This window comes from Balaenoptera acutorostrata, chromosome 17, assembly GCF_949987535.1.
Source record: "Balaenoptera acutorostrata chromosome 17, mBalAcu1.1, whole genome shotgun sequence".
NCBI lineage: Eukaryota > Metazoa > Chordata > Mammalia > Artiodactyla > Balaenopteridae > Balaenoptera > Balaenoptera acutorostrata.
In genome coordinates this window covers 70,193,830-70,207,365 of record NC_080080.1, presented here as the reverse complement: position 1 = coordinate 70,207,365, position 13,536 = coordinate 70,193,830, and the positions used below count along the sequence as shown (strand labels likewise).

The 13,536-nt window shown below is 36.4% G+C and overlaps 1 protein-coding gene across 1 annotated transcript in view; it reads left to right on the top strand.

Annotated features, from left to right (window-relative positions):
- The first annotated feature begins 6,458 nt into the window (after positions 1-6,458).
- MCMDC2 (minichromosome maintenance domain containing 2) overlaps positions 6,459-13,536 on the top strand; it is a 36,411-nt gene continuing 29,333 nt past the window's right edge. The window contains exons 1-6 of the mRNA XM_007185018.2: positions 6,459-6,552; positions 6,640-6,770; positions 6,848-6,907; positions 8,780-8,975; positions 9,587-9,709; positions 9,829-9,933. Of these exons, the coding sequence (XP_007185080.2) occupies positions 6,459-6,552; positions 6,640-6,770; positions 6,848-6,907; positions 8,780-8,975; positions 9,587-9,709; positions 9,829-9,933 (709 nt within the window). The remainder of the gene's footprint in view (positions 6,553-6,639; positions 6,771-6,847; positions 6,908-8,779; positions 8,976-9,586; positions 9,710-9,828; positions 9,934-13,536) is intronic.

The following is a 13,536-nucleotide window of genomic DNA, read 5'->3' as shown; positions in this document are numbered from 1 at the left end:
GCCACAACAGTGAGAGGCCCGCGCACTGCGATGAAGAGTGGCCCCCGCTTGCCACAACTAGAGAAAGCCCTTGCACAGAAACGAAGACCCAACACAGCCATAAATAAATTAATTAATTAATTAATTTAAAAAAAGAAAAGAAAAAAAGTGTAACTGACAGCTAAGAAAGGAGAGAAAATGGAATGAATTAAAATCACAGAAGGCAGAAAAAGAAAAGACAAAAATAGGAAGGAGTAAAAAGGCAACAAATGGAAAGCAGTAACAAATATGGTAGATATTAATCCAACTATATCAATAATCACTCTGAACATAAGTGGTCTAAATGCACCAATTAAAAGACAGATTTTTCAAAGTGGATCAAAAAACAAGCCCCAACGACATGTTGTCTATAAGAAATCGACTTTAAGTATAAAGACACATACGGATTAAAAGTAAATGGATGGAGAAAATATATAGCATGCTTATACTAATCAAAAGAAAGGAGGAGTAACTATATTGATTTCAGACAGAGTAGACTTCAGAGAAAGGAAGGTTATCAGGAATAAAGAAGGACATTAGGGACTTCCCTGGTGGTTCAGTGGTTAAGACTCCGCACTCCCAATGCAGGGGGCCCAGGTTCGATCCCTGGTCAGGGAACTAGATCCCACGTGCCACAGCAAAGATCCCGCATGCCACGACGAAGATCCCACATGCTGCAACTAAGACCTGGCGCAGATAGATAGGTTAAACAAACATGGTGATAAAGGAGTCAATTCTCCAAGACATAACAATCCTTAATATGTATGCACCTAACAACAGGGTATATAAAGCTACATTAGGCATGCTTCAACACCCGTCTCTCAGAAATGGACAGATCCAGCAGGCAGAAAATCAGCGAGGACATAGTTGAACTCAACAACACCATCAATCAACTGGATAGAAGTGACTTCTGTAGACTGCTTCATCCAAAAATAACAGATAACACATTCTTCTCAAGTTCACATGGAACATTCACCAAGATAGATCAAATTCTGGGCCATAAAAAAACACAGTTTACCAAATTTAAAAGTGTAGAAATCATATAATGTCTGCTCTAAAACCACAATGGAATTAAACTAGAAATCAATAACAAAAAATAACTGGAAAGTCCCAGTTATATACATGAAGATTAAACAACATACTTAAAAATAATACATGGATCAAAGAAGAAATATCAAGAGAAATTTTAAAATGCTTTGAACTAAATGAAAATGAAAACAAAATATCAAGATTTGTGGATACAAAGAAAGTAGTGCTTAGAGGGAGATTTATAGCATTGAATGCATAAATTAGAAAGAAAGAAAGATCTAAAATCAATCTAAGTTCCTACCTTAGGAAACTAGAAAAAGAAGGGAAGTCAGAGGGAACTCTCTCTAACTTTTACTCAGTTTTGCTGTGAACCTAAAAACTGCTCTAAAAAATTAAAAGAAAAAAGCATGAGAGCAGGTCCTGTGTAGCTGCTGAAAAAGAAAAAATGGGAGAGGGGATGAGAATGGAAAGGGAAAGGACTTTGATTTGCATAAAACAGTCCTCTTCCACACAACCACCCCCAAGTTAAAAAATTAAAATGAACCTATCACTTATGAAGTATTCATCTTTATGAATCTGCCTAACAAATGCCCTATATGAGTGTACCTAAAAATGTTGCTTCTTGCTAAGTTACTAGTTTTACACATGGGATATCTACTTTGAAATTTCAACCTATTGGGGGGCTTCTAATTCTCAACCTGACACTGAAAATTTGTGATGTTCAGTGATATTCTGTAATAACAAAATGCTGAGTATTTACAGCAATGTATCAATAAGTTTTGGTTAATCAGTTAACCATAACAATTCATTTCCATGCCAAAGTAATCATGGCGTTTTAAATCAACCAAGTCCAGTAGAATCTTCTAATAGGTTTTTATGTTTTTAATAATCCTTTAAAATACGTTGGACATAAGAAAAGCACTTAAAATTTTAAGTATTCAGTCCACTACTGCACATTGCAAACTCTCTGAAAATGATAGTGATGTCTAGAATCAAAATTTTAATGCTTCTTATTTGACTGGTAAGGGAGAAAAGAGAAGACTCCTCAGGGTTTCCGAGGAGGACTGGAGCGGCTGCTTTCCTTATTAAAAACAGATTGGCGGGCTTCCCTGGTGGCGCAGTGGTTAAGAACCCGCCTGCCAATTCAGGGGACACGGGTTCCCCTGCAAAACTTTAAACTATATATGAATACCTTTTTGAAGAATTGATTCTACCATAAAACACAAGATCCATCAGCAGACCATAGCCTAGTTCTTCTCATCTAAAGTGTCAATAGTGTTCATGACCACAGAATTGTAGTACGAGACAGTTTTAACAGCCCTTTGCTGTTGCAAATTGATTTCTAGTTCAGCAAAATATTTTCCTCACCTCGTCACTCATATAGATTATATTCCCCCCAGAGAAACAAATTCTGTGGTGTTTTTTCAACCCTGTTAAATACTGAAGGGGGTGGCTTCAATTACTTTTCCATGGCATGTGGTCCAACCTTCCACCTCCTGATGCCCCACCCCCATGCATAACTGTACCAAGTAATACTAATGGGGGAGGACTCAGCACAAGTTTTGGCTTTTTGCTAACAGCTTTATTGATATTTAATTCACATACCTTAGAATTCACCCATTTGAAGTGTCAAATCCACTGGCTTTTGGTTTCTTCGGAGTTGTGCAACTATCACCACAATCAATTTTGAACGTTTTCATCACCTCGAAAAGAAACCCTGTATGGGTGGATAACCAAAATGTGGTATATAGATAAAATGGAATGTTATTCAGCCTTTAAGAGGAAGTTCTGATGTGCTATGACATGGATGAACCTTGAAAACATTTTGTCAAGTGAAATAAGCCAGTCACAAAGGACAAGTACTATATGATGCCACTTCCATGAGGTACCTAGAGTAGTCAAATTCATAGAGACAGAAAATAGCATGCTGGTTGTCAGGGGCACGTGGGAGAGTGGGGAGCCGGGAAATGGGTTATTGTTTAACAGGGACCGAGTTTCAATTTGGGAAGATGAAAACGTTCTGGAGGTGGATCGTGGTGAGGTTTCACAATGTGAATGTACTTAACATCACTGAACTGTACACTTAAAAATGGTTAAAGTGGTAAGTTTTATGTATATTACCACAATTAAAAAAAAAACCCATACCCATTAGCAGTCACCCCATAAGCCCCAGGCAACCACTAATCTATTTTCTCTCTCTCAGATTTGTCTATTTGGGACATTGCACATAAGCGGAATCATACAATATTTGGCCTTTCCTATCCAGCTAAATCTTTTGCTTTGCATAATATTTCCAAGGGTCATCCATGTTGTAGCACATATTAGGACCTCATTCCTTTTTATGGCCAAATAACATTACGTTGTATGGATATACCACATTTTATTTACCCATTTATCAGTTGTTTCCACTTTTTGGCTATTATAATACTATCAACATCAATACTATAAAAATTCACATATAAGTTCTTGTGTCAACATATGTTTTATATTCCCTCTCACATTATCTATGTATAATATGTAATATGTGACATGCAATTGTTGGGTCATACAGTAACTGTGGTTCTCTATCAGGGAAAGTTTTCCAAATTGTCTCCACCGTTTTGCGTTCCCACCAGGAGAGTTTTTAGTAAGTTTTTGAAACGAACAGGGACACCCTTGGCCTGCGATAACAACGAAAACCGAGGGTCTCTATGTTTCTCTCTGTCTCTTTGCCTCGCAGGGAGGAAGCACGAGCGACTCTATTAAAGAGGGTGGACGGCATGTCAGGGTAGTTGCCTTGGTGACCGGAAGGGGCGGTCCCGGCAGGATCCGCGCCTCCAACGGCCAGGAGGTGCGCGCATGCGCGCGTGGGCCTGCTGGCTCCCGGGCTCGGGCTTGAGGTGGCGCTCGACGGACGAAGCTCGGTGGGTGCGAGAGTGGGGGGTGGTCACACACTGCTGGGCTGGGGTCCGCAGTGCTGGAGGTTGCCTCTGAGGGTGGGACAGGCCCTGGAGCCCAGGGTGTGAGGCCGGATTCGCTTTGCATCCACTTTGGTTGTGAGGTGGTTTCCTGCTGCCGCGGCTCGCAGAGAAGACACGCCCCGCGTCTGTTTCGAGGGAACCAACACTTGGGTTCTTTAGGCTGTGGGAAGACCTGTAGAATTTTATTCCAGTTCACTTATTGGGTGCTTTTCCAAAGGCGTCCATGTCTTTTCCTCCACTTTCCCATACCTTGGAAATGCATCCCCTCCCAGGACGACGTCCGCTTTACCCAGGTGATGCCCAGAGCAGCGTTTTCTCTAGCCTTTTTTAAGTTCCTGAACGCCAGGCCCTGGTTTATGTCGCCCTAGTGCTTCTGTCTATCTGGATGTCCCAGGAGCCCGTCAGAGTCAGCATATTTCAAAGGAACTTTACCTTTTTATTTCCCTCTTCTTCTCCCGGCTTCTGTATTTCCATTAGAGCGGCATCATCCACCCACCCTCACAGACCGGAAACCATGCCCAGGGTGAAATCTTTCAAAAAAAGTCTGGAGTCCATCCCCTCCATTCCATTTCACCCCTAATGCCCTAGATGGGGCCATCCATCTCCCAGGACTATTTTCAATACTTAGAAACTGATGATTGACACTTCTTCCTCTATTCCAACGCACTTTCCGCACTTGCGGCAGGTACTGATTTACAAAATAAAAATCTGACCACATTACTCACCTGTTAAAAACTTTGATGGTTTCCCTTTGTCTGTATAATCATCGTGGACTTCAAAATTTTTCAGTCTGGTTGAGCTCCACCCAGCCATTTCCTTTTTAGCAGCCTCCCTTCATTCGGCCCCGGAAACCTTACGTTCTCATGAAGCAGAGATGTAAAGTTCTGAACACAGCACACACTTTAAGATAGTTGAACTTAGGGCCACAGAGAAATGAACTCCCAAGTTTCTCTTCCCGCTCCCTCCCGCCGTGCGTCCCTCCACCCCCCACCCCCCGCCATATAATAGCGAGAAGGACAGTCTCGATTACTTTTCTTTGGAAAGTGACCTGAACTCCAAGGAGCAGGGGTATGGATTCAACAGTGTAGGTCTGAAAATTAGGGGAAGGGGGATTACCTCTATCCTTGGACAACTTTCTCTTCCTCTCTTCACCTCTCCTTCAATCAGTGACATCTTACCTATCAAATGTCACCTTTAAAGTAGAATTTATCACTTCATGTCTATGTCCCCACTGTATTAAATCACAATGTCCTAAAACAATAGAAAATATTATGACCCCTACACGAGGATGACCCCAAATTTTGTGAGCTATTTCGTGTATGTTGTTCCTTCTGTGCTCTCTAGTACATTAATATTTCTTTAATAGCACATAAGTTGTACAGAATTATAATTTTTTACATATCTATTTTCCCTCACTGTACTCTCTGAACAGTAGGGACCATATTTTACTGATCTTTGTATCCCCAGTGCCTAGGACAGTCTGATATCCAATAAATAGTAAATGCCCAATAAATACTTGATAATGAATAAATGTGATAGTCATTATTTCTGACTTCTCCAAATTGGCAGCCATTGAAGGCAGGATTCAATCTTAATCATTTTATCCCTAGAACCTAATACAATGTTTGGCATATATTGTTTCCAATTGGTGTTTGCTGTCTTTAAATGAATTTTATGTATTCCACTCTCATTACTGTGGTTTAGTGTTTTATGTTGGTCCCTGATAGAAAATTTAAAGCTAGAAGAGACCTTATCATCTAATACAACCCCTTAATTTCCTACAGATGAACCAAGAGAGGTTGGGTAATTTACCCACAGCAACTAGCAAATGCTGGATCTAGATCCAGGTTTTCAGACTTCGTAGGCTAGCTACATTTTGTTACTTATATTGAATTTGTGAAACAGCTTTTACCACTTTCATTTTTTTAAACAACGCCTGCAAGGGGACCTCATTATCCAATATTAGTTTCAACAAGCATTTTTTGGTATACCTACTCTGTAAAGAGACATTTGAGGCTCCTGTTCTTAAATTTGAAATCTTATGGAGAGTCTCATAACCTAGTGTTGATAAAAATATCATTTGGCAAGAGAAACCAGTTTTGTTTCCCTTTGAGTAGGATTTTTTTTTTCTGCACCACACGGGGCTTACCAGATCTCAGTTCCCGGACCAGGGATTGAACCCAGGCCATGGCAGTGAAAGCCCGGAATCGTAACCACTAGGACACCAGGGAACTCCCAGGAATTTTTTAAGTTGGAAATTTTACCTCATTTTGTTTCACTGTCAATTTTACATTTAATAGTTTAAACAGTTTTATTATAGATCCTTAAATGTAACTTTTTTTTAATTTCTGGGTGTTCTTGTCTTTTCTATGAATTTCACTCTCTGTAGTGTTCACCAGCAACTGTGGTTTAATCATTCAGTAAAAGAGAAGAATCATTAACTAGGAGAAAATGTCAAATCTAAAAATGAAAGAGGCAGCCCTTATCTATCTTGACAGAAGTGGAGGCCTCCAGAAGTTCATAGACAATTGCAAATCCTACAATGGTATGTTCAGCAAAGTTGACTTTATTTTAGAAACTTTAAAGTCCTACGTATAACTGTCCTCATTTTTATATTTGTGTATTTTTACAGATTCAAAACAAAGTTATGCTGTCTATCGATTCAGTATTTTAATAAATCCCTCTGATATTATTGAGTTGGATGCTGAACTTGGAAATCATATTTTACACCAGCCTTTAAAAGCTGCTCAAGTTTTTCAATCAGTAAGTTAAAGAAAGAAATAATTTTATGCCACATGGAATTTTTGCTAACTTCTTTGGTATTTTGTTTGAAATCACAGGTCTGTTTTATTGCTGTTAAGACTCTCTCATTAATTGGACAATTACAGACTGAAGCTCAAGTAAGTTTTAGTTAAATTTAACAAAGAAAACTAAGGTACAATACTTTCAAGATACCTTGTAAATAAATATTTTTATATTCATATATATTTTTTGTTTAAACATATTTTCGAAGTTTAATAGATTATCTACATACGCATCTTTACTTCCTGTTTTATCACTTATAACATTAAACATTTTTATAATAAAACATTTCAAACATACCCCCAAATAAAGAGAATAATACAGTGAACCTCCATATATCTATCGCACAGATTTCATAGTTTGCAATATTTTGCCATACTGGCATCGTCACTTTTTTTCTGAAATGTTTTAAAGCAAATCTTTAAAATACATTCTGAAAAAAAAAAAATAATACATTCTGTGTTTCACCCCTACATACTTTGGTATGTATCAACCTCTAAAAATTGTGGACATTTTTGTTATATAACCCTAATGCCATTATTACCATTTACAAAAAAAATAATAATACTTCCTTGGTATCATCTAATATCCAGTCCATATTGAAATTTACCCAATCGGGGTCTCAAGACTGTCTCACAGTTGATTTGTTCAAGTCAGGACTAAAACAAGGTACACACATTATAACTGGTTCTTACATCTCCCTAAGTCTCTTTTAATCTAGAGCCATTTCCTCCCCCTCCCTTTTTATGCCATTGAATTTTTGAAGAAACTAGTTAATTGTCCTGTAAAATGTCTCATAATCTGGACTTGTCTGATTATGTTCTTGTAGTATTTAACTTATACCCCTAGACACCAAATTTCTGGAAAAAAACGTTGGCTCTAAAGACTTGCTTAGATTCAAGTTCAACTCATTTTGATGAGAATGTATCATAGTGTCATGTGTTTCATACTGCCCTACATTAGGAGAACTGTCCTATTTGTTATCCCACTTTTAGCAATGCCACAATTGATCAGTGGGTGCAGATGATGTCAGTCTGATCCCTCCGATATACAGTCTCCCATCAACTGTCACCTAATGGTTTTTGCAGCTATTGATAGTCACTGCCTAGATTCCATTATTTCATTAGGAGTTTCAAAATTGTGGTTTTCCTAATTTTAGCAAACTTTCTATATTTATTAGCTGAAACTATCCTGTAAGAGAAGTTTTTCCTCTCATCAACTATTTGGTTACCCTGCAATACAATTTGTATAGGAAAAGCAGAAGAAATGTTTGATTCTTTCCATTTATAAATTTTCAGAGTGATGAGTTGAAATATAGCAGCCTCCAATGATGACCAATATTTTTTGTTTGTTTTTCCTTTTTTAAACTATGAAGAATTACATGAATTCTTAAATATATCTGATAGGTTTCAATGAATCTTTGTCATTCTTTTTGATGCTTATATTATCTAACTTTGGTCATTGGGAGCTCCTTAAAGTTTGTTCTTATGTCCTTTTGACACATTTCATTAGTTTTTAAGCCCCCCTGGTTTCTGTCACAAGGAGATGCACAAGGAGGTCCATCTGGTGTATTTTCTGCCCCAGACCTGGAATCAGCCATTTCCCCTAAGGAGCTCTGGTTCCTTTTCATGAGAAATTATATTTAGAGATCTGGGCACTAGAAGTGTTTGTTGCTATTGAGTTGTCATTGTTTTATAAATAAGTCTTTTCAGTGACTATAGCGAGGAAATGTATATTTTTAAAGAAAAATGAGTTCTTAATGATATTTTCAATTAAAATATCAGATTATAAGATTTTGCATCTTTAATTTTATATTTAAATCACTTTTCTCTTAATGCTCAAAAGATTGTTTCCTAATACTACTAACAAATTATCTGTTTGATTTAACCTACAAATATACTTACTATATTGTAATGCAAGTCCAATTGGATCTGCAATTTTTATTAATACTATTTTTGTGTTCTTATTAGATTAATATACTGCTGAAGTTAACACATTTACCTCCTCTGCCAAGTTATAGTCTTGATCTTTGTAAGTTTCCACTTGATTATACATCTCAAAGATTTTATATGATGCAAGGAATTGTAATTGCAATGACAACTGTAACCAAGTATACACAAGGTGCAAGATTTCTTTGTTCAGATGAAGCATGCCCTCTTTCAAAAGGTAAATATTAAAATGCAAAATCAAAACAATTTATTGTTTAATCTTAAATCATGTTTACAATTAGTTAAAAAACATTCACAGCATAGAAAGAATGGAGTAAAATTAGGTGTCTCCTAATGTTTACAAGTCTACTTTGCATAATCTTGAAATTTGTTCTTTCTTCCACACCTCTCCCCTATAATTTAACAGATGCTCTTGTGTTGCGAAGTACTTGTTTTTCTCACACGCTGTTTCATGACTGTTCATGCTGTTCCCTCTCCATGTAATGTCCTCTCTCAACCCTTTGGCTTAACTTCCAGGACATCTTTTCCATTCATCCCCACCTCTTACTGGGTTGGATGCCTCTCCTCTCTGCTCTCTGAACACTTTGTATATGAATACTGCATATTGAAATTATCTGTTTCTTATTGCCACCTATTGAAATTGTGTGCTTAAGTATCCATATCACTAGTGCCTGGCAAGAAATAGCCATGCAATAAATGTTAATTGAACTGCTATGAACCCACATGCAAAACTGATCTAATTGTATGTTGAATTAGATTCATTTTAAAGGACTGAAAATGGAAAGCTAAATCTGAAGGCAAATTTAGCTTAACTCTATTTTCTTTCAGGATTTCAGTATATAAGAGTGCATGTGCCTGGTGCTACAGAATCTGCAACAGTAAGAAATGACTTTTTGTGTAATCTATGTTCATCTTCGCTTCAAGAAGACAGAAAATTTAGAGTACTTGGTGGTAAAAATGCATTTACGTTTTACAATTACAATTTTTAAAATAATGTCTGATATTTTAATGTGGAAATTAAATTGAATATATATTCTAATAACTGATTCTTTTTTACTCTTTGCCTTAAGATAAACAGATAGTTGAAATAATTACCACAAAGGCACTTCGTGCTTTTCAAGGATATTCTAACAACCAGCCATTTAGGTTTCAATCTCTCACAATCTTCCTCAGAGGTAAGTAAGTTCTGTTTGCACTAAAATATATAAACTATATAATTGACTTGTTTATGCTTATATATTATAAATGGTACTTCAAAAGCTTGAAAATCATAGGTCTTCTCTTTCTTGAGTATTTTAAAGAGTCATATTTAGCTAATATAACAATTATTCATTCAGTCATACAACATTCACTTAAGATATTAGCACCTGCTATGTCTCAAGCACTATGCTAAGTCTCAGGGTCACAATTATTTACAGTAATAATCTCCCATTATTGTATGTGTATGTCTTATATAAATATTGGAATTATTTTTTTAAAATATAAGCTTCAGGAGGGTAGGGACTTGGGTTTTTTACTGCACATAGTAAAAACTCAATAAATATTTGTTAAATAAATGAATGAGCATCGACGTATGATTAACTGTTGAGAACTGCATGGGTAAAGACCTGTGAGTAGACAAATTCTGCCATAAAGGAGGAAATCATTATCAGTATCAATCACCCAGGGAAGAGTGAGTCATTGCTGAGAAACCAGAACTGTGAAAATGAGGATGGGGTTCAGTCTCTTTTCTTGGGCTAAAATTGGAAGAATTAAACTTTTTGTAAAGAGAGATCTTGAATGTCAACCATGTGTAGAAAACTCAAGGGTTAGAAAGCAGAGACTCAAACAAGAAGTCTTTTCACCATGGCCTGGCAAGGACAAGGCAGGCATGTAAGCCCAGATGATAATAGGTAATTTTTAATATCAATTACTATGTGCCAGGCACTTTTACATATATTAACTCATTTAGTCACAGCAACTCTTTCAAGTAGGTTCTATTGTTATGTCCATTTTACAATGTGGAAATGGACGCACAGAGAAGTTAAGTAACTTTTCCAAGGTTACACAGCTAGTACATAGCACAGCCATGATTCAAACTCAGGCATTCTAGCTTCAAAGTCTATGATTTTAACTACTTAATTCTATTATATACAAACCATACATTACAATATAGAAATACATGTGACTATCCAACTTATATTTTAGTAGAAAACCCTTTATTCAAATAAACTCTTAATAGAACCCAAATACATTTTTAGAAGTTAAATTAATAAAAGCAGGCCTTTGGGGGTTATCAGGAGAGATACCCAGACTTCCCAGCCTCCTAGCCTTCCTCTTGACCCTTTCTTGACTTCAGAACACATCCATCAAACTGTAAGATTCCAAGGAGCAGTTGTAAAATGATTTGCTTTAATTTTCTCCTTGTAATTCATACTGTATCCTTCAGGGGTCTTTTGGGGGGTAGGGCAGGGGGAATGTTTGTTTATTTGGTTTGGGGTTTTTATTTTCTCAAATCTTGGGGCTGATTCTTCCCATCTAGGTCTACAGGGTATATCAGTATGCTCTCCGGATCTAAAAGAGAGAGAGAGACAGAGAGATAGAGAGAGAAACAGAGAGGAGGAAAAAAATGGAGATCAGTGTTTGATCACAGAAGGAAGTTAATCCTTGCTCCTCCTTGTAAGCCTTTCTTTCATAGTTTTACAACCATCCAAATTCTAACTGTATAATGGAGGATCAAGATTTTTAACGTATGTTTTTTAGAATAAATTTTGAACTTGTGCAAAAGCTTTGCTCCATCTGTAGAGGTGAGAGAGGAACCTGGTAAAGTGTCTTTTGGGTAGACTTTATTTATTTATTTATTTTGATTCAAAAGAGTTTATTTGTATTACAAATGGATATATTTTCATTGACGGTATTTGTTTTTCTTTTTTTTAAATTAATTTTTATTGGAGCATAGTTGCTTTACAATGTTGTGTTAGTTTCTACTGTACAGCAAATGAATCAGCTATACATATACATGTATCCCCTCTTTTTTGGATTTCCTTCCCATTTAGGTCACCACAGTGCATTAAGTAGAGTTCCCTGTGCTGGGTAGACTTTAGACATGAGCAGACCCAGATGGGAATTTCAGTTGTGCTACTTAACTACTTAGCAAATCACTTAACCTCTCAGTTTCTTCATATATAAAGTGGGGATAACAATATCTGTCTTATAGTTTACAATTAGATAATGTGTATAAAAGTGACTTGCCTATATTATATACTGTGAATAATACTTTTTAAAATGATTTTCTTCCCAAATAAAATTATTACTTATAAGGTCATTTTTATTAACATCTCTTGTCATTTAATGGAAAGATGTTTCATTTTAAGCACAATGATCTTGTTTTGCCTTTTGACTATTATAGGAGACTATCTAGTTACTATGTCACATGCTTCTTGAAGTTAATTCATCATCACCTATAAGTATCAAAATTTATCAGCAATAAAATTTTCTCAATTTACATTATTAATGCCACTCAATATGCATAGTATACTAAACAAAAGTAACTACTTAGCAACTAACTGAACTACTTGTTACTGTTTTTATTTTTTTTTAATTTTTAATTTTATATTGGAGTATAGTTGATTAACAATGTTGTGATAGTTGCAGGTGTGCAGCAAAATGATTCAGCTATACATACACATGTATCTATTCTTTTTCAAATTCTTTTCCCATTTAGGTTGTTACATAATATTAAGCAGAGTTCCCTGTGTTATACAGTAGGTCCTTGTTAGTTATCCATTTTAAATATAGCAGTGTGTACATGTCAATCCCACACTCCCTAACTATCCCTGCCCCCCCCCCCCACTTCCCTCCTGGTAGCCTTAAGTTCATTCTCTAAGTCTGAGAGTCTGTTTCTGTTTTGTAAATAAATTCATTAGTATCATTTCTTTTTAGATTCCACATATAAGCAATATCATACGATAGTTCTCTTTCTCTGTCAGACTTACTTCATTCAGTATGACAATCTCTAGGTCCATCCATGTTGCTGCAAATGGCATTATTTCACTCTTTTTAATGGCTGAGTAATATTCCATTGTATATATGTACCACATCTTCTTTATCCATTCCTCTGTCGATGGACATTTAGGTTGCTTCCATGTCTTGGCTATTGTAAACAGTACTGCAGTGAACATTGGAGTGCATGCATCCTTTCGGACCATGTTTCTCTCCAGATATATGCCCAGGAGTGGGATTGCAGGATCATATGATAGTCCTATTATTAGTTTTTTAGGGAACCTCCATACTGTTCTCCATAGTGGTTGTATCAATTTACATTCCCACCAGCAGTGTAGGAGGGTTCCCTTCTCTCCACACCCTCTCCAGCATTTGTTGTTTGTGGATTTTTTTGATGATAGGCATTCAGACTGGTGTGAGGTGGTATCTCATTGTAGTTTTGATTTGCATTTCTCTAATAATTAGCAATGTTGAACATCTTTTCACGTGCTTCTTGGCCATCTATATGTCTTCTTTGAAGAAATGTCTATTTAGGTCTTCTGCACATGTTTTGATTGGGTTGTTTGTTTTGATGATATTAAGCTGCATGAGCTGTTTGTAAATTTTGGAGACTAATCCCTTGTCGGTCACATCATTTGCAAATATTTTCTCCCATTCTGTGGGTTGTCTTTTCATTTTGTTTATGGTTTCCTTTGCTGTGCAAAAGCTTTTGAGTTTAATTAGGTCCCATTTGTTTATTTTTGTTTTTATTTCCATTACTCTGGGAGATGGATTGAAAAAGATATTGCTGTGATTTA